The sequence below is a fragment of the Anas platyrhynchos genome, chromosome 2, assembly GCF_047663525.1.
Source record: "Anas platyrhynchos isolate ZD024472 breed Pekin duck chromosome 2, IASCAAS_PekinDuck_T2T, whole genome shotgun sequence".
NCBI lineage: Eukaryota > Metazoa > Chordata > Aves > Anseriformes > Anatidae > Anas > Anas platyrhynchos.
In genome coordinates this window covers 50,574,271-50,592,300 of record NC_092588.1, presented here as the reverse complement: position 1 = coordinate 50,592,300, position 18,030 = coordinate 50,574,271, and the positions used below count along the sequence as shown (strand labels likewise).

Sequence of the window (18,030 nt, the reverse complement as noted above, 5' to 3'; positions counted from 1 at the left end):
GGAAAATGCTCATAAGCCCTATAAAGGAGCACTCATGAGAAATCAGGTCCAGGTTAAAGGCCATTTCCTGCCTTATTTCAATTACCCTGTACAGGCACGGTCCCACTGATTCACTCTGTTTGAAAGCTTATGTGCATCTCTTCATGCTGAAACACTCAGTCCCACATGCAGGGTTATTCAAGGTTGGATATACAGCTTCCTGCCAAAAAAAGTCTGTTCATCTGTGAATTTGCCACCAAAGATGCAGCTGCCGTGACTATTCAGCCTCAGCTGAATTCTTTTTCTCTAGCAAAGGAAACCAGGAGATAACAATGAAGAGCCCTGATTGATAATAAACAATCAGTTTGCAATGCTAAATATTCAGAAGACACATTTGGCCTTGGTCACATGAATTTTGTGCACACCTCTGCTATCATTTGCAAATCTGGTAATTGTGTATCTATCCCCTTGTTTTTCATGCCCATCATCTACACCACCATGTACTTCCATCTGCTTAATATTAGATACTGATTTGAAAATGTTGATCCAACTTTCACCTAATGGGTTTCCGTCTGGCTGGAAACCACACAAAATATTAAAATCAAGTTTAATGATGGAGAATTAATACACCATTTTTGACTGAACATTGCTCAGCTCTGAGTCATGCATTCCAGGAAGAGTAAGAAAAACAACTGAAATTGTGGGTCCTCAATTAATTGAATACTTCCTGTCCTTAGGACATCAAAAATGGAATGGCACCAGATTTGTGCGTGCTCTCTAGGGAGCACTTCGCTTGAATGAAGTACAAAGTAGCTTCACATGTTAAGCTTGATGAAAGCCTGGGGTGACTTCATGACTGATTTTTGAAAAGGGCTCTTTGTCTGTATCTCATGTTCCCATGCTTGGGCTGCAACAAGAAGCTAGAGAAAAGTCACCAGGCTGTAAATATTATCAGTGCAAGACTAAACCTCAGTTTTAGTTATGGCTGGTAAGCCCACTGGGAAGCACTTAAGAAAATGCTGTACTTCACAAATATTTCTAAAACCACCACTAAAAGTGTAGGTGCGAGTGGGTGATGACCAATATGAAAGTTTTATGGACCAAGAAAGGTGATTTGAGCTTCTTACTTTAAAATATCAATAAACAATGTTCTGGCTTTTTTTTTAACTCCTGTTTATCTGAGGGTTTCTGAGAATACTTCATGCAGCTTCTTGAACTAGCCTTGCAACGCCTTGTATTGTGGAACTGTAGTGTATCTCTTAAGATAAAATAAACAATGCACATGAGGTAAGAAGGGTTATAGCAGAGTGATTCATCAAAGTTAATCTGGTTCCAAGGCTTCACTGGCAGAAGATACTGATTTCTCCCTGTTTTGTCTGGGCTGATTTCTAATTCTGGAATTTGAGTGGCCAAAATACCTCCTATGGATTCTTCATGCAAAATGAGAATTAAGAAAATTTCCCATTATACGAAGGACATGGGCATAAACTTTTGTTTGGAAAATCACTGGTACCTCTTTGGATGTTTATAATGCTGCCTATGAACTGTATTTTTTGACATTATCTCTTCAATGTATCCTCAGTAGCCTGAGGGATCTAACCTGGTTCAGAACTGCTTATTCTATTCCCTGGGAACAAGGCCCATTGAAGGGTGGAGGAGAGAAATCCCTGTTAATGTTACCTAGCCTTTAATTCTCTTCAAACCTGAGATAACCTCTCAGAGTCATCTTGGGAAAGTCTACAGAATAGCTCGTAACTAACCCTGGAACTGATTTCTTTTGTTACCATTCTGAAACTTCCAGGGTCCAACTATCTATTTATAGTACAAGAGTTTTACACAATGTTACCCACAGATAGGGAAAATTAAAAAAATACTGTGTCAGGCTAATTCCAGAGGACAAGATGATCAGAAATAGCATTGGAGAGCTTGGCTATCTGCCTGCAAAACTTCATAATCCCATCTTTGCTTATAATCAAACATTTCCGTGTGTGACAGGAAGCTTCCAAATATTTGCAGGCTTTTAGTTGAGTGTCTTCTCAGATGGCAGTCGTGTCCAGCTTTATATGGAAGCAATTAGTATTTCTCTGAAGTCCTTCTCCCCAGTGTTCTTCTGTGTGTATTCCATGTATGGCGATACATAGAGGATGAGGAGACTACACCAGTGTGTATCTTTGAAAACCAGTCCAAGAACGAACTGAAGCATGTGTGCCAAACTTCTTACTAATGCTTTATGCCTGTCTGCTTTCACAGAGCTAATGAATAATAGATGTATGATAAGAGGGAAGCTCACACCAATGTATAAAATATATAAAATACTTTACTTCGGTTAGTTATGGGAATACCACTTGCATATAAAAAACATGATGACCTACCTTTTTTTTTCAGAGCTCAAAGTTGTATTTTTTTTTTTTATCTCTCTTTTCAAGTACACTGTCACTTTGTTTTCCCTTAGAGAACACACATACACTGTGTTCTTTAAGCTAATTCTGCAAAGATCACACCAACAAATATTTGAAACCACAAGATCACCTATTTGGAGAGGTGTATTTTTATAGGTATAAGAAGATTCAGGCTCAAAATCATTAGTCAATTGAAAAGTTAGGCCACTATTTCTCATTTTAATTCTCCTGACAGTAGTTTGACATCCAGAGAGTGAGCCAGTATTCTGTGCTGTTTTCTCTTAGAGGTTCCCAGATAATCATCTTCCAAGGATCTCTGAAAATCAGTGGTGGCTTGCATGTGGATCTGTATATACCAACAATGTGCAATTACCATTTCTCCTTGCTTTGGGTCCTGCCCGTATGCTGGGAAATGGACTCTGGGATCTCTTCAGATATACCTACCAACCCCTACCTTTATAGGATTCCTAAGCTGCTTTTAATAAAACCATTTCAGATTTTGTGTATAATGAGCAAAACACTAAAGATGCTTTCACCTTCTTGTAGGCCTGAATCAAGCAAAAATCTAACTGACTTCAGCCCAAGTGAAAATTTAGTAATTTAGGATCTGGCCTAAAATCTGCATTTGATCTACATTAAGCGATGTGATGCACATTGATTTTTTTCCATACACATGCAGCAGCATTAAAAGCATGTTTTGTAGGAGGTCCTCAGTCCCCAGGATCCCAGGAAATGACTAGCATTTGCAGGTTATTGCCAGTAACCTTAGCAGGCTGCTCTCGCAAAGCATCAGAATTATTTATCGGATTCCTGCTGTCTCTCATTGTATTTGAAAATGTCACTCACTTCGCTTAACCTGCTATATTCATAATTAAAGGAAAAGCTGATCACATAGCCTAATTTTAAGACTGACAGAAGTTCAATTTCAGCAGTGGTTCACTGTCTCTCTGTCCAGTTTTTCTAAAGTGTAGAGTTAATAGCTTTGATGGCCCTTCTATTAAATATGTGTTTTCTTCAAATGTGCTTTGCATGCCTAATTCATCCCCTTGATAATTCTATTATTACAAATAGTCAACTTTCTAGCTCTGTGTTAGGGCTAGACCACCTTGAAGACAAAGCTTTTGTGTTTTGTTAAGAGGGATTTTCCCCCTCTGGAAACAAGGTGAGTGATGTACATGAAAGTGCAATCCTTATATTGCTGACCAGAAGAAAGTTTGTGTAGGTTTTGATGAGACTCAAAATCACTCACCCTGATTTGAGCTTCTACTTGTTTTGCTTTAGGATCTTATGTCAAGATTGCTTTTAAACAACAGTGTTGATTTGTTTCTTTAAAAATCAGATTACAAGCAGACACATGATTTTGTGTGTATATATACAGAGTGTATATATGTATACATATAGGCGTAAACAAGCAAAATTAAATATGTATTTAACCACTTGAAATCCTCTGAGTAACAGCATCCAAGTCCTTAATACATGTCTTGTTGTGAAAGGGCCAAGAGAGCAAACCCGCCATGCCTGGAGCCAGGCGGTGACCTCAGGCAGCCCAGCGGCACACAGCATTGCCTCCCCAGGCCACGCGTGCCTTGCTCCGGGAGAAGGATGAGCAATGCAGGGTGCCATAGGCTACATGAATAATTGCTGATCCTTCCAACTTGCCTTGTTTTCAGCTTCAGAAAGAAGTGAGCCCACGAAGAGGAGGGAGCTTTCTGTGTGACCAGAAGGAGAGCAACCTGCGCCCATTTACGACCCAGGGGAACCTTCACGTGCCTCGCCCGATGGGATCAAGATCCTACTCCGACTCAGATGCCATTCAGTTTGATGACCGGTCACTGTCCAAACTGAAGGAGAGCGACCGGTGCAGCGCCACAGAAAACCTCTTCCTGGAGTCGCTGTCCCTCGATTCTCCTGATGAGGCGGAGGAACACCGCTCCCGGCAGCTGGAGCGGGAGAAATTCTTTACTGGATTAACAGAAGTATGCACTCTAACTTTTATCAAGCCTGCATGTTGTCTCTTGTGTCACAGTTTGCACAGCATTCGTGCTCTAGAAGTGAGATACTGTGTCATGGTCACTGCTTTGCAGCTATCCAGCAGTAAATTTGGTATTGATGTGGTTTGTCCCTTGTTATGAGCTGATTAGACTGATGCCAATCACAGGAGAAACTGGGAGCCAGTCTAAGGGTCCCAAAAATTACCTCACATGCTGGCCATTCATATTAGGTACTATATTAGATATATATATTGGCTTAGAAGGTCTCATCCAGCTGCAAATACCTACATATATATAGAAGCATGGGCTAGTAAGGAATTAAGTGCTGTAGAGAAGTACTTCACATTGTTCTATTGTGGTTGCTCCTCAATAGATTAGGATGAGTATGTGAGATGAGATGTTTAAAAAATAAAATTGTTCTTCATCAGCAAAGCATACACCATAAGGATACAAAGATCCAAAACACAGTGCTAAAAGATGCTGTTGACCATAGTGAATGTAGTCTGTGTGCTGCTAAAATCTGTACAACACACTTAGTTTACCTGGGTCTGTTTTGTTTGGGGTTGTTACAGAACAAGATGCATTGTGAGAGCTCTGGAAGTTAAAATTACCAAGCGGGCAGCATGCTGCATGCTGTTTACCAAGTGCAAGTTTGGAGTATTTCCTTCTGGACTGAAAATTCAGATCTGTGCACATGGGTTAGACATTTGGCCTGTGCTTTGAGCACGACAGGTCTGCTTGGGTGGGCACATTATAGCTAATAGAGAAGCAGAGACTTTACAGTCTAAGATGTGCCTGTGTACTCAGGCTTGAAAATTTGGCCACTTTGGAAAAAAGTCTGTCAGCAAGTCAGATCTCAAACTCCCTGTAGGTGTGACAAAGTTTCATCAGTGTGCCTTGGCTTGAACATGCAAGCCTGTGAAAACTTGACCCAAGCATTTCTTTCAGAGATAACATTGTTCATTAGCTACAGGACTGGGAAATCAGATTATTTGGGTAAAGGAGAGAAAAAAAATAAGAAAGGCAAGGAATGTGGCTGCAGTTCTTACATTTTAGGTAGATGGAGGTACATGCATGCTCCAGATAGACTTTCCTCTTTCCAGTGTCCTAAATGTATAGGGAGCAATGTGGGATTCTGTGTTTATTGTTTCTCAGCTGTTTATTTCATACACATTCAAGTGCTCAGTGAAATACGTGGATTCTATCAGATAGCATTGTCAGGGATCTATGTTTTATGTTTAATTCTGATTGCTGTTTTCTTTACTTAAAATTCAGTCTTGTAGTTAAGAATGGAGATCTCTCTAGATGCTTTCCATTTTCAGACATTGCCGCCATTGACAAAAGCATTGGCAGCAAAATTAGGTCCTTGGTTATATTTGCACAGCTTCTTCCCTTCAGAGCATGCTTTGGTGAAATGCGTACAAAGTCATTTCGCCTCACTAGGTTTATTCAAGCAAAACTGATTAGAGTTTAATGAATAGATTTACTGAGGATGCACAGAGGCAATTGCAGCCTGCTGACTATTCCTCGCCACTGTATTTTCTTTGTGGTACTAATTGTAGTAAAGTCAATCCAGCCTTCAGCCTGATTCTCCATTCAGTTAGGTCAAATGTACTCTATAATCTCTCCACTGAAGCCAACAGATTTACACCAGATTAAAACTCCTATTTTTTCCCTGACTCTCGATAAATACCAGAAAGGCACTTGCCAAGTGAAACAGTGCTCTTTTTGAATAATCATAATGTGAAATACACTTTGGTGTTGCTAATGTACATGATTTCATGAGCTTGAATAACAATAATAGGTACTAATACTCTTTTGGTTCCTGATCATATTTTATATTTCCTATTTTATGAGAAATATAAACGGTAAAAACAGTGACCGCAGAGCAGTTGCTTCAGATGTGTCTGTTAAAAAAACACACACACAACAACTAATTATGGGATTGTCACAGGGAAGCAATTGCCATAAAAACATCTTAATGCCATTAGCAAACCGTAGGTATTCCCCTTATGAAACAAGTAATAGTCTTCCCACACATTTAATAAAGCTAGCTTAATGAGTTTCAACTGGTGCCATTTGTTAGTTCCTAGAGAACATACAATGAAATCTTATGTCAAAAGACCAGCTTTTTATCTCTTATTTCAGCACAGCTAGGCCTCTGACATAAAGCAGATTAACTCCATGGAATGAATTCACTCACAAATATGTAGTCCAAAACAATACATTGTACTTGTGGAAAAAATCCAGTTGCAGCTTACTTCCATTTGTGATTGCAGGGGTGTGCTGGTTTTGGCAATCACAAATGGAAGTGAGCTGCGAATGTTTTTTTTTCCACATGTACAAGTTAAAGGCTATCCTAGATTTGGCATAAAGGCTTTTACCCTGTGCAGGCTGTTGTCCTAATGGGATTGACCACTTTGCCGCCTACGTGCAAAAGAAAGAGTATTCCCACAGGCAATTTAAGATTTCTTATCAAGGAGCAAGATGCTTTTTAAAGACAGACATACCTGGTGGAACTACCTGCAAGTGAATGACAAAACACCCACAAGTTAAAGCCACAAACAGGTTCAGAAATGACTGTTTGTTTCTGTTTTTCTTCAGGAGGAAGAAACACATAAAGGAAATCTTCAAAGGTGAATAAAACTTACAGGAAAAAAAAAACAGCAAATATTCAGCCACCGGAGTCCCGGCTCTCTTGTGCCCAAACCACAGACCCTAGGCATAGCTGTGCTACCTCCTAATCAGCCTGCAATCCAGATTAATGGATTTACCCAGGGATTAATTTGTCTCAATATGCTTCTGTTCTACTCTGATTAACGTGGGCCACATTCTGCTGCGATGCACAAAGATCAAACTCTCTGAGAGTGCACGAAATTGTGTCTGTGTTGGCAAGTAGTACAGGCCTGTAGGCATCAATATGTAGAGAAAAATACATGTAGTTGGTGCTGAGGACCCGTCACGCTCCTACATGTTCGAGGTGCTTTACGTTGCACTAGTTCTGGTCTGATCCCGTGGGCTTGAATGCCCACCTAACCCTAGAGTGCTTTTACTGTGTTTCTGGAAAGCATGTTCATCCCAAAGGGATCCAGCCCATGCTCTCTGAGATTGTCTCCAGATGCAAACTAGAGCATCTGAATAGGAGATTCTCTTTCACTCTAGTTCTGCAGCTGGTGCTCTTGATTAAAATCTCACAGTGTGATTTTACTGTATCCTCCAGAATACTGCTGTATGAAAATCACCACTTACTGAATCCTCATCCAGCTTTGGAGACCTCATTGAGCAGACTCTCATAACTATACTCATTTACATTTTTAAGTAGTGCCACGCAGAAAGGTTCTGTGTTGATTTTTCTTATAGCGAAGCAGTAGGGTGACTCAGCTGAATGTCTGTGATTTGTACAAACTAGCAAAGTGTGGGAAAGCCAAGAATCCAGCATTATCACATAGAGACTCCCTTTTGTTGAAGTATAACATGAGCTCAACTCACCAGGCCAGTTAAATGTAACAAACTCTAGGCTGGAGGTCCCACACCACTGTGGGACACCAGCTGTGCAGCCCAAGCAATCTCAGGAGTGGGGGTAGACTTGCTGATTTCACAGCAAGCCAGAAATACTCTGTACTTTGAAAAGTGTGCCTCATATTGTCACAAAGACTCATTTTCTGTGAATAATATATTTCTGAAATGCATCCTACTGCTGCATATTTCAGACGTTTGCCCAGCAGTAACCCATGAGAACGCAGTAAATTAAGAGCCATTAATAAACCATTTGGTACTTTTAATGACACATCAGGAATGCTTACATTTCCCAGCTATTTAAAAAACAAGAGGGCTAAAACGGTTTTATATATAAGCAGATAGAAGTTGAGTTTTCTGAGTTAGTTTTCTGCTGAAAGTGGTAGTTCTGTGAGAGCTTCCAAGGCTGTGACTGACATTCTTGTGTTCCTCTCTGCAGGGCCATGTCCGTTTCTTCCATGTCCGAATTCCAGCGCTTGATGGACATTTCTCCATTTCTACCAGAAAAAAACTTGCCTTCCTCCAGCAGCAAAGACGACATAACCCCTCCCTTGTCTCCTGATGATCTGAAGTACATCGAGGAGTTCAACAAGACCTGGGATTACAGTAGCACTAGAAATCACGTTGGGGCCACCGAGAAGCCTGCAGAAGGGTGGGCAGAAAGGACAGAAACTGGGAAAGCCGGGAACGATCCGGCTTCAGATCCCTTCCAGGCCTCCTCATGGTACCTCACCACCAGTGTCACCATGACCACCAACACCATGACCAGCCCGGAGCACTGCCAGAAGCAGCCAATGAGGAGTCACGGTGTCACCGAAAAAATGGGAGTTCGGGTCTTTCACAGCCCACCAGTGGTCCGTAGGTTTGATAATTCAGTGATAGCTGGAAGTGAGGGGAAAAGCCAGGTTGAGCCAGACTTTTTGTTTTCTATGACCAAAGCTATGGGGAACGTTGCTGAGACAAAAGGTGCTTCCTCGGATATGTTTGGAAGATGGTCTTGTGACCTGGCCAAACATCATAAGGATTTTCTGGAGAGTGGTCTTCATCCCATTGAACGTCCTATTTGCACTACCGTGGGCTTTGCCTCACCCTTGCACAGCTTGGAGATGTCCAAAAACATGAGTGACGATATGAAGGAGGTAGCTTTCTCTGTCCGGAACGCAATACGCTCCAACTCTAATTCAGCAGAGCCTCAGTTTAAGGACACCGCGTGTCAAACCAATGGTATGAGAACAACAGGGACGCAGACCACCCAGACCATCAGTGTTGGCTTGCAGACAGAAACCCTGCGCAGTATCACCAGCAGTCCACACAAGTGTCTGACACCAAAGGGGGGGTCCACGCCTGTCTCCTCACCATCCAGAAGCCTAAGAAGCAGGCAAGTGACCCCTGTCATTGAAAAAGTGCAGGCTAAGTTTGAACGCACATGCTGTTCCCCCAAATACGGCTCCCCAAAGCTGCAGAGAAAAATCCTTCCCAAATCAGACCAGCCAAATAACCGGACTTTGCCTGGCACACCTCAGAAAGGATTCAGTGAGTCCGCTTGGGCTAGATCAACTACTACAAGGGAGAGTCCTGTCCATACCACTATCAACGATGGCCTCTCCAGTTTGTTCAACATTATTGACCATAGCCCCATCTTTCATGAGACCTTCCAAAAATGCCCCAGGTCTAGCAGCCGATCCAGGTCAGCAGAACCCAGACCTGAACTGGGCCCGGTGCAGGAGCCATGTACAAATGCCCGTGGCAGGTCACCCAGTCCTCTCCGTTTGGGTACAGAGACACAAAAGGAAGATGGGACTGAGGTGACGAGTATCAGGCAGGACTTATCTGCTCCTCCAGGGTATACACTTACAGAAAATGCTGCCAGGATCTTGAATAAGAAACTCTTGGAGCATGCCTTAAAAGAAGAGAGAAGGCTACCTTCCCACAGCCCACCAAATCTTAGCAATGACAACAGCACAGGAGAAATTGTCAAAGTAGATCCAGGGTCCATAGAGGTAATGAGTTTGTTTGTTTTTCCTCCTATAGCTAAATGCACTCTTCTTTGAACAAATGCATTATGAGATGTCTTACAGTCCTACTGAGTGTTTACAAAAAATATCCTAGTCCTGTTGTGGTACCACCAGCGAGTCCCAGTCATGAAACTATTGGATTAGTCACTGAAGAACTGATTAAAGAATTGAGTTTCTATCCTGACAGCTTATCGGGCTTGAAAGCATCAGAAGAGCTTTGTCCTTTACAGGATAAAGATGGTTCTCCCCTGAAAGACTGGGATAAAGGTTTTTGTTACAAAACACACCACACCTAACAGATGTTCTAGGGACTCTAGGTCTGAGTAAATGTCTCTTTTATGCTGGATGGAAAGGTAGGCTCTTTCTCCTACACAAGAGTGGGTGATGGCAAGTTTGTGTGAAAATTAGTCACTACAATAAATACCCTGAACCTAAACTTCAGGGCCTTCAGCATACCTTTTCTGGATGTATCTGAGTAAGTTTGGCTGTGGTTTGCAAATGTGATTAAATGGCATGAAATTTGGTATTGACTGTTGGTGCCTCACAAAAAAAAAAAAAAAAAAAAAAAAAGCAAGGAAAGAAACAAAAAGATAATCGGATAGCCTAAGCACTATCCTACTACCCTATTTAGTGCTTAAGAACTCTTTATTGATATTTTGCTGCACTGTCAAAAGTGTAATGGTCATCATCTGTCTCAGCAGGTGTGCCCAGGCACCAGGGGTCAGATCTTCATTTACAGTAACGTGCTACAGCAAGCAACCATAAACGGGTTGTAATGGTGGACAAAAGCTCTTCCAGTTACCAGTGTCTAAGCCTGTTTCTGGTGAACCTCTGTGCCTGAGAGAGCGTTGCCCTGAGAAGGCCTGGAGAAGCCGAGTTACTCCCAGCACTTACCGGTGCCTGCTGTCCTGGCACAGCACAGAAATGGCATGCAGCCTGCTGGTCGGTGGTGTTCCCCAGGGCTGGGGTAGGAGACCCCCCAGCCCCTCAGCCCCGTGCTGTCCATTTAGCATCCTGGTGTTGCAGGGGGTCCCAGCCACCAGGCAGCTGCTCCTCCTTGACCCCCATGTGCCCCAGACATGCTGCCTCAGTTTGCTCCTACCACTCTTGCCTCATAGCCTCAAGGGAATGTACAAAACCCATTTCCTTCGTCACATTTGTGTTGAAGGATTTGTGGGAACCTGAGCACTGAGGCTTTTGTTCTGCAGTTTGCCTTGCGCTAGCAGCTTGTTCGCAATGGGCATGATCTGTTCCTCTTTTGTAGGTGCTGTTGAGAGGACACAATCATTTTTTGCCTAACAGAGCATCCAAAGCTGAGGATATATTCCCTATAAGCTGTTTAAACAGATGTAAATAAGGGAGTTTGCACATATAAAAAAGAAACCACATGCACATGATAAAAAACAGTGAATGAAAGTGGGCTTTGTGCACAAACCTCAGAATGAATTAAAGTGGAAGGCAGCCTCATTTGTTTCACTCTGTCTAGCCATCTCTGTATTTTGTCCTTAGTTTGCAATACTGGGCATGTACTACCATTCTGTATTAGAAAGTATGTGTTGTACTCTTACGGGTTCAACTCAGCTTTGCCTTCAAGGCACCGCTGAAAATTCTTGATTTCCTCCTGCATCTTTTAAATGTCTCAGCAGATTTCAAGTATGAGTAAACGGATGTCATCCCACACCTTCACAAATTGCTGCTGGCAAAATTGAGCTGGCGACAGTACCTGAGTTTGATGCATGGAGAGATCTACGTCAATGCTGTTTAGTAAAAACTCATTGACCATCAGCCCAGCAGAAAATTGCCTCTCTTCATGAATTCTCAGCATCTTTTGCCTAATTTTTTGAGTTCCAAGCCTCAGAGCTAAGACTAGCTCTTCCCTGTAGCTCTTGCCCAGTTGTTAAGGCTGCTGTCTAGATGCACAGGTGCATTGAGAAGGAAATTGGTGGGCAACATTCGCATGATGGGCTTTGCTTTTCTTATGTGAGCTCTACAAGATGTTCTTAATGAAATGTGGGTTCGCTGTTGAAAACAAAGCCACAAATATATTTAGACTCTGCAAATGCCTTAGGTTACTTATGAATTATCCTGGCCGCACAAATTACAATTTTCCAAAACTGCACTTAGCACATTTTGTACAAAGCAAGGCACAGCAGAACAACAAATGATGATCTAGCAGGAGGCAAGGCTGTGCTCGGGGCAGCATCAATGTCAGCACTGCCCTTGCCACCCTCCTGCAGATCCCTGCTCTTGCTTCCCCATCACCTGTTTGCTTCTGGCCAAGACAAGTGACCTTCTTACCACGGAACGCCTTCTTTTATTTTCTGCAGGCATAGCATGGTATATTAATGACTTTTAAACTTGTGTGGAGCACCTGTTGGTGGCTTTTCTTTAATTTGAGCTTCTGGATGCTTCAGTTATGCAATTTACTTTTATATTACTGCTGCCATATGAAATCTAGTTCATATATATATTTATATATTCACGTACATATGTATGTGTGCGTGTGAGTGTATATGCATACATAGTAGTAATAACTCTGTATTTTCTAACTTGCCCAGAGCTGCTTACAAGTAAATTCATATCCACCCAACGCAGCCTAGAAGTCTCTTATTCTGCTGATGCACTAAACCACTATCTTACTTGCATATCATGGGATTTACAAATATTACCATTGAAAAATGCAGATTAACTTTACCTAACTAGCAACGTAAAAGCAGTGTGAGTGCTCTTCTCTAACTAGCAAGGGTGTCAATCCCAGAGGTTACACAACTGTCCCGGACAGAGGGCTCAGCCCCACTTCTGAAGACAGCGCTGCCAGAGGACCATCCTCACGGACCTGCGCAGAGGGCAGCTGCGGCGTCCTCTGCTCCTCAGGGCAGAGCAGCAGCCGCACGTTTGCAGCTGAACTATTCAGGGTTGGAGGGGGAATGTTGCAAGGAAGGGAAGGGGATGCCAGGAGTAAAGGGCTTTTGCTGTGGTTTGAGTCTCCCTGCAAGAGTCACTGTTAAGTAGGAAGAAGAAAGAGGGGTAAGGCAAAGAGTTTTCATGAAACCTTCAGGTGGGCTTCTGAGAGACATAAATATCAGTGTGTTTTTTTCTTGTTAGAGATTTCCTAAGCAGAAATTATCTCTTGAAGTCAAACGAAGGGGAAAAAAATAAAAATAAAAAAATGTTTTTTTCCTCTTTCACAGTAACATTGTTTTTCCACAGCCTTAATCACGGTTGGCAAAGGATAACGGATGTCTTTCTCTGCTGAATAGAAATGTTTGGATTGTTTAATGCTATGTCCTTCTGAGACTGTGCTAGGATTGTGAAGGGTTGGTTTGTTTGCTTCCTTCCTTTCTGAATCTTCTGCTGCTGGTGGCTTATCTTTTATTATTAGTTTCCCTCTGACACAGCGGTAACATGATCTGAATGGGTAGTAACATCTGGAGACTTCTTCCTTGCTGGCATGAAATCTTCACTTTAAAAAAAAAAAAAAAGATTAAAACAGTTCTTTCCAACCTACTTGCTTTCTTTCTCTTTTCTGTCTGTTCTGTCCAGAACCAAACTGTCTTATTAACTGCCCCCTGGGGACTCTAACCCTGCCTGCCTCACTGCTGTAAGTCCTTTCTACCTTGTTTCCAGAGCTTTCCGAAAGCGGTCACTTCGAATGCGTGGGTTAATGAAGGGAAATAAAACGACCACGTCTCCTTGCATCCCCAGGTAGTCCTTTGTATGCAATGGTCAGGAAGCCCTCAGGGTAGGAGCCCGAGCTGTTCCCTCACGGGTTGTGAGCATGCGTGGTCTCCAGAGAGGTCACACAACTCAAAATGCGTGTGGTTGGGTTTTTGGTTAAATCTTTTTTTTTTAAAAAAAAAAAAAAAGCAAAATTCAAGAACACCCAATTATCCCAAAACGTAACAGAAGCATTATATTTTGGATCGCTACTGTGCAGGGCTTCTGGCTGCCCCAGGCTGTTTTCCCTCATGCCTTCTCCATAGCAGAGGCTGGAAAGGGCTGGGGAAGGGGCTTGAGCACCAGCCTGTGGCTGATGGTCACGTTTCACCATAAAGCTGCTCCCAACCCCACTGTGGCCAGAGCCAGCTGTCTGGGACTGCTGCAGTGGAAGGAGGGAGCTGTGACCATGCACTCAGCCTCAGAGCCAGAAAACAGCCTGGTTTGTGTATCTATTAATACAGGCATAGCCACAGCGGCTGGCAGCCTGGCCTAGGAAGCAGCTAGAGACTAAAGCTGAAACCTCCTTTCCCACATCCAGGCTAAAAAGTGCTGCCTCTCCACCCAGCCCCCAGGCAGCCATCACAGTAAATTACCCACAGGATGTCGGTTTTTCCAAACATTTCTAGCTATGGCAGCCGCATATGGTAAGGGAGGACATTTGGGATTTCAGAAACCATTCCCGACAGTTTGCTTTTAATGGCTTGCTCTCCTTAACACACTCTGAGAAAGCCGACATCCGCAGGTGGGTAACCCGCTCAGCGTCCAACACAGTGCCTACGAGGCTGGGCTGCCGGTCCCTTCTCTGCCCTGGCAAACAAAGCACTGATAAGACTGGGATGAGCTTAGTCCTGCCTTTCTGGACAAGTTGGCCAACATCTGTGGTTCTGCCCCATCCCTGGAAGTGCTCAAGGCCAGGCTGGATGGGCCTTTGTGCAGCCTGTTCTGGTGGGAGGTGTCCCTGCCCATGGCAGGGGGGCTGGAGCAAGGCGATCCCTAAGGTCCCTTCCAACCCAAACCATTCTGTGATTCAGTGCTGTAGAGACTCTTTTCAACTGGAAGTTAGCAGTGCAAATGAATTTTATCACAGTGCTGACTCCCATTTACTCCTGTGAAACTAGGGTGAGGCAGCCAGAAGCAAGCAGCCCTATAAAGATACCACTTTAAGCTACTGCTCAGAAAGAGTCTAAGGCAAAGCCCACAAATCACACAGCCTCCCCTCACCACGCTGTGCTGCCTTTAAGTATTGCTGTCCGTATGGATTTCCCTGAACAAATCTTGAGTGGCAGCTTTCACAGCCCGTATGTCCCCCAGGCTCGGCGGGATCAGGTGAAGTGAGGACACGGAGTCGATCTGCTCATTAGCACCGATTTGTGTTTTGGGGGTCGAGGGCTCACAGCGAGGGGCCGGGACGGGGGCGAGGATGCGCAGAGGCCCACATGTAGGCCCCAAAGCTTCCACCCAGCTTCTGCGCCCACCCATGAGGGCAGATGAGCCCTGGTGGTGCTCTGTCCTGGCGTGGTGCTCTGTCCTGGTGGAGGGCAGCTGCTGAGCACCAGCTGGTTGTGCACTGCCTGAAGGCTCCGAGGTCTCGCCCTTCAGAGAGGCTTCTTCACCTCTGGTGCTCTCTCCAAAGCACACTTGCATGCACAAGCTCCGTTTCCAGTACCACTGCTCTGGTCTTTCTGTCATGTAACATCCCAGTCCAACCGAGACGTTCGGCGGCATATCACCGTGTTTGTTCACTGCCCATCATATCATGTTACCTAACCCAATATTCCCCATTCCCTTTCTCCGTCTGAAACTCTGCACTGACTATGTTGCTTCCTACTGTGTTGTTTTACTGCTCCCTTTGTTTCCCGGTGGTTTACCATGCCAGAGCTTGTCTTATGCATTGTATCGCTTATGATCTCTCTCTCCATTTATAACCAGCTTGTGTTCTGATTTTGAGAAAGGTTTTTACTTAACTCTCCAGTGACTGCTCAGTGTATGCAGTTCTCTAGGTTGACAAACTCCTCTGATTTGCTTTTATAAACTCTGAAGTGTGCAGAGAAATCCAGAATTTTTGCTTTGGCACTACAAGACAGACTCGCTCCCCCAGTCATTTGTCTTGATGTAGCAAGCATACAGAGCGAGGCAGGAAGTCTAGCTGTGCGATGAGCAAAGTCCATAAATACTAGAAGCAATTATCAACCTAGTGCCAGGGTGAAAAATCACAAGTGCAGATGGTTTCTGGTAGCATAGGCAGGCTACCAAGCCCGAACAGTGGAAAACCAGTAGAGAAATAAAAGTTCAGTTTTCCTCCATTTTGGTGAATGCCATCTTTAATGCACATTATCGCTGATTCCTGTAATTCAAGCAAAAGCAGCTAGAAGTAAGGAGTGATGTTCCAGAAGTTGAAATCTGGAGGTAAAACTGAAATCTGAATCTTTAATCCAGCTGAAGGTCATAACTAGTGCTGTAGTCATTATTCTTCTGCTAACGAGTCTTTCCTGAAAGTCAGTCTGCACTCTGAAGCAGACGAAAGGAGCCAGTGGTTGATCTTGACCTCTCTTCCAAATGCCTGGCCAGCACTTAAATCAATGCAGTGAATAATGGATTTCCCTGAATTATCATGCAAATGTATTTTTTCAGCTCTTCTCTTTCTAGCACAAGGATAGTTAGCAAATGGAAGTTTGTCAGCTGCTTCAGCTCATCCCAGACCTCTTCCTTTCATTCTCTCCTTGTCTGTTCCATAAATCATGGACATACATGCAGGTGTCCGGAGCCCACACACAGAAAGATGTTCACTGCTTGCTTTTGTCCTGTAATGAGACAAATGCTTAGCTTTAGCTTGATTTTTTTTTAAATTTTTAATTCTTTGCTCAGCCAGACGGCCTCTAATACAAGTCACTAACCTCTGTTTTGCTCTCTTGGCTGCCAAGGAACTGCCTTGTTCTGCACTAGCCCCGTCCCTCGAACCCTGCTTCTCCCGGCCAGAGAGACCAGCGAACCGGCGCCCACCGTCCCGATGGGCTTCACATTCCCCTACTGCCTCACAGTCGCAGTCAACCGGAGACCTGACTTCCTCGGAGGAGAGCGGAGGCAAGGAGCCGCCAGCAGAGACCCCGGGCCAGGGAGGCCCGCCGGCATGAACGGCCACGGGCCAAAGGCACCCCGAGCGGCCTTCGCCCGGCGGCCCGAAGGGGAGGTCCCGTTGTGGAGGTCAAAGAATGTTCTCAAACGCAGCTGCTGAATGTCCGACCTGTGAAACAGAGGTGTTTCTGGAATGAAACAGTTAATGTGCCTGTAATAACTTAATTTTTTCTTTTTTTTTTTTTTCATAGCTGAGAAAACTATTTTTGTCTCCATCTTTTCTACACACAGTATATTAACAAAAAAAAAAAAAAAAAAAGGTAAAAATGATATAAAGTTAAGATTTAAAATAAATTGTAAATTAAGTTTTAAGGGAATTTGAATACGTGCTCGCGCTCTCTCCAAATACTGACTGCCTTTCGGTTATATTTGCACTGTTACATTTTTGATTTCGGTTTGGGGTTCTGGGGGTCGTTTTTGGTTTTGTTTTTGTTTTTCATGTAAAACTAGGGTCTTAAGTTAATTTTATTCTATTTTAATGTCAGCGTTTATCAGTTTTTAAACGTAAGGTTCTTAAAGATGCTTCAACTGTCTGAAGCAATACCTTTTAAGTAGTGAAGAAAGCCATTAAGCTAGTTCACTAGAGTTGTGTTAACTGAGATGGAGGGGAATACAGGTAAACACAAGTAAAAGTGTAAAAAAAAAAAAGAGAGAAAAAAAAAAAAGCCTCAGAAAGTCTTACGGAGTTAGCTGTAAAATACACCTACGATACTTGACTTGCATGCCTCTGGGTCCTCGCACTTTAGTGCATGTACATACTGCTACTGTACTTCTACCATCACATAAATGTGAGTCAACCTGTTCCACTGTAATATTGTTGTGAATTTACCTGTACTGTACTTTTATTGTTGGTATTCTTGCATTGACTATACAAAACGAGTTTTTAAATTATTGTTAGCAGTTCAACTGGCTATGTACAGCGTTTACTGAAATCTTTTGTTTTGGGGAAAACCCTTGAGAACTCTGGGCATACTGACTTGTAACTGGTCTTGTTTAAGAGTCTGTTGGAGACCATGTGAAGTGGAAATAAAACCCTCAGTATTTACAAACTGCTCGAGTGCTTAATGATGTTTATTTCTGATGGTACTTCCCAGGCTCATGTAACTGGGGGAAGGAGCCCTCAAACTCTGCCTGTATTCATAAGGGAAAAAAGAATGCTTCTTTATAGGAAATAAACCATGGCAAAGCCAAATGTTAGGCTGTGCTCCACAGACTCATGTACGTACTGGAGCAGGCCATGGGAGGTTTTTTTTAATTTCCTCACTGAATTCTGCAACA

At 43.3% G+C, this 18,030-nt stretch overlaps 1 protein-coding gene across 10 annotated transcripts in view; it reads left to right on the top strand.

Moving 5' to 3' along the window:
* The window catches only part of MTCL1 (microtubule crosslinking factor 1), a 104,400-nt gene extending 86,599 nt beyond the window's left edge, over nucleotides 1-17,801 (top strand). For 7 of the 10 annotated variants that reach the window (XM_072034716.1, XM_072034713.1, XM_072034719.1 and 4 more), the window contains 4 exons: nucleotides 4,049-4,354; nucleotides 6,974-7,005; nucleotides 8,325-9,885; nucleotides 16,542-17,801. In XM_072034716.1, coding sequence (XP_071890817.1) covers nucleotides 4,049-4,354; nucleotides 6,974-7,005; nucleotides 8,325-9,885; nucleotides 16,542-16,751 — 2,109 coding nt within the window. In that variant the 3' untranslated portion in view covers nucleotides 16,752-17,801. Of the gene's footprint in view, nucleotides 1-4,048; nucleotides 4,355-6,973; nucleotides 7,006-8,324; nucleotides 9,886-13,443; nucleotides 13,502-16,541 lie in introns of all 10 variants that reach the window. The other 3 variants (XM_072034718.1, XM_072034720.1, XM_072034721.1) reach the window with 1 other exon arrangement.
* Nucleotides 17,802-18,030: the final 229 nt, after the last annotated feature.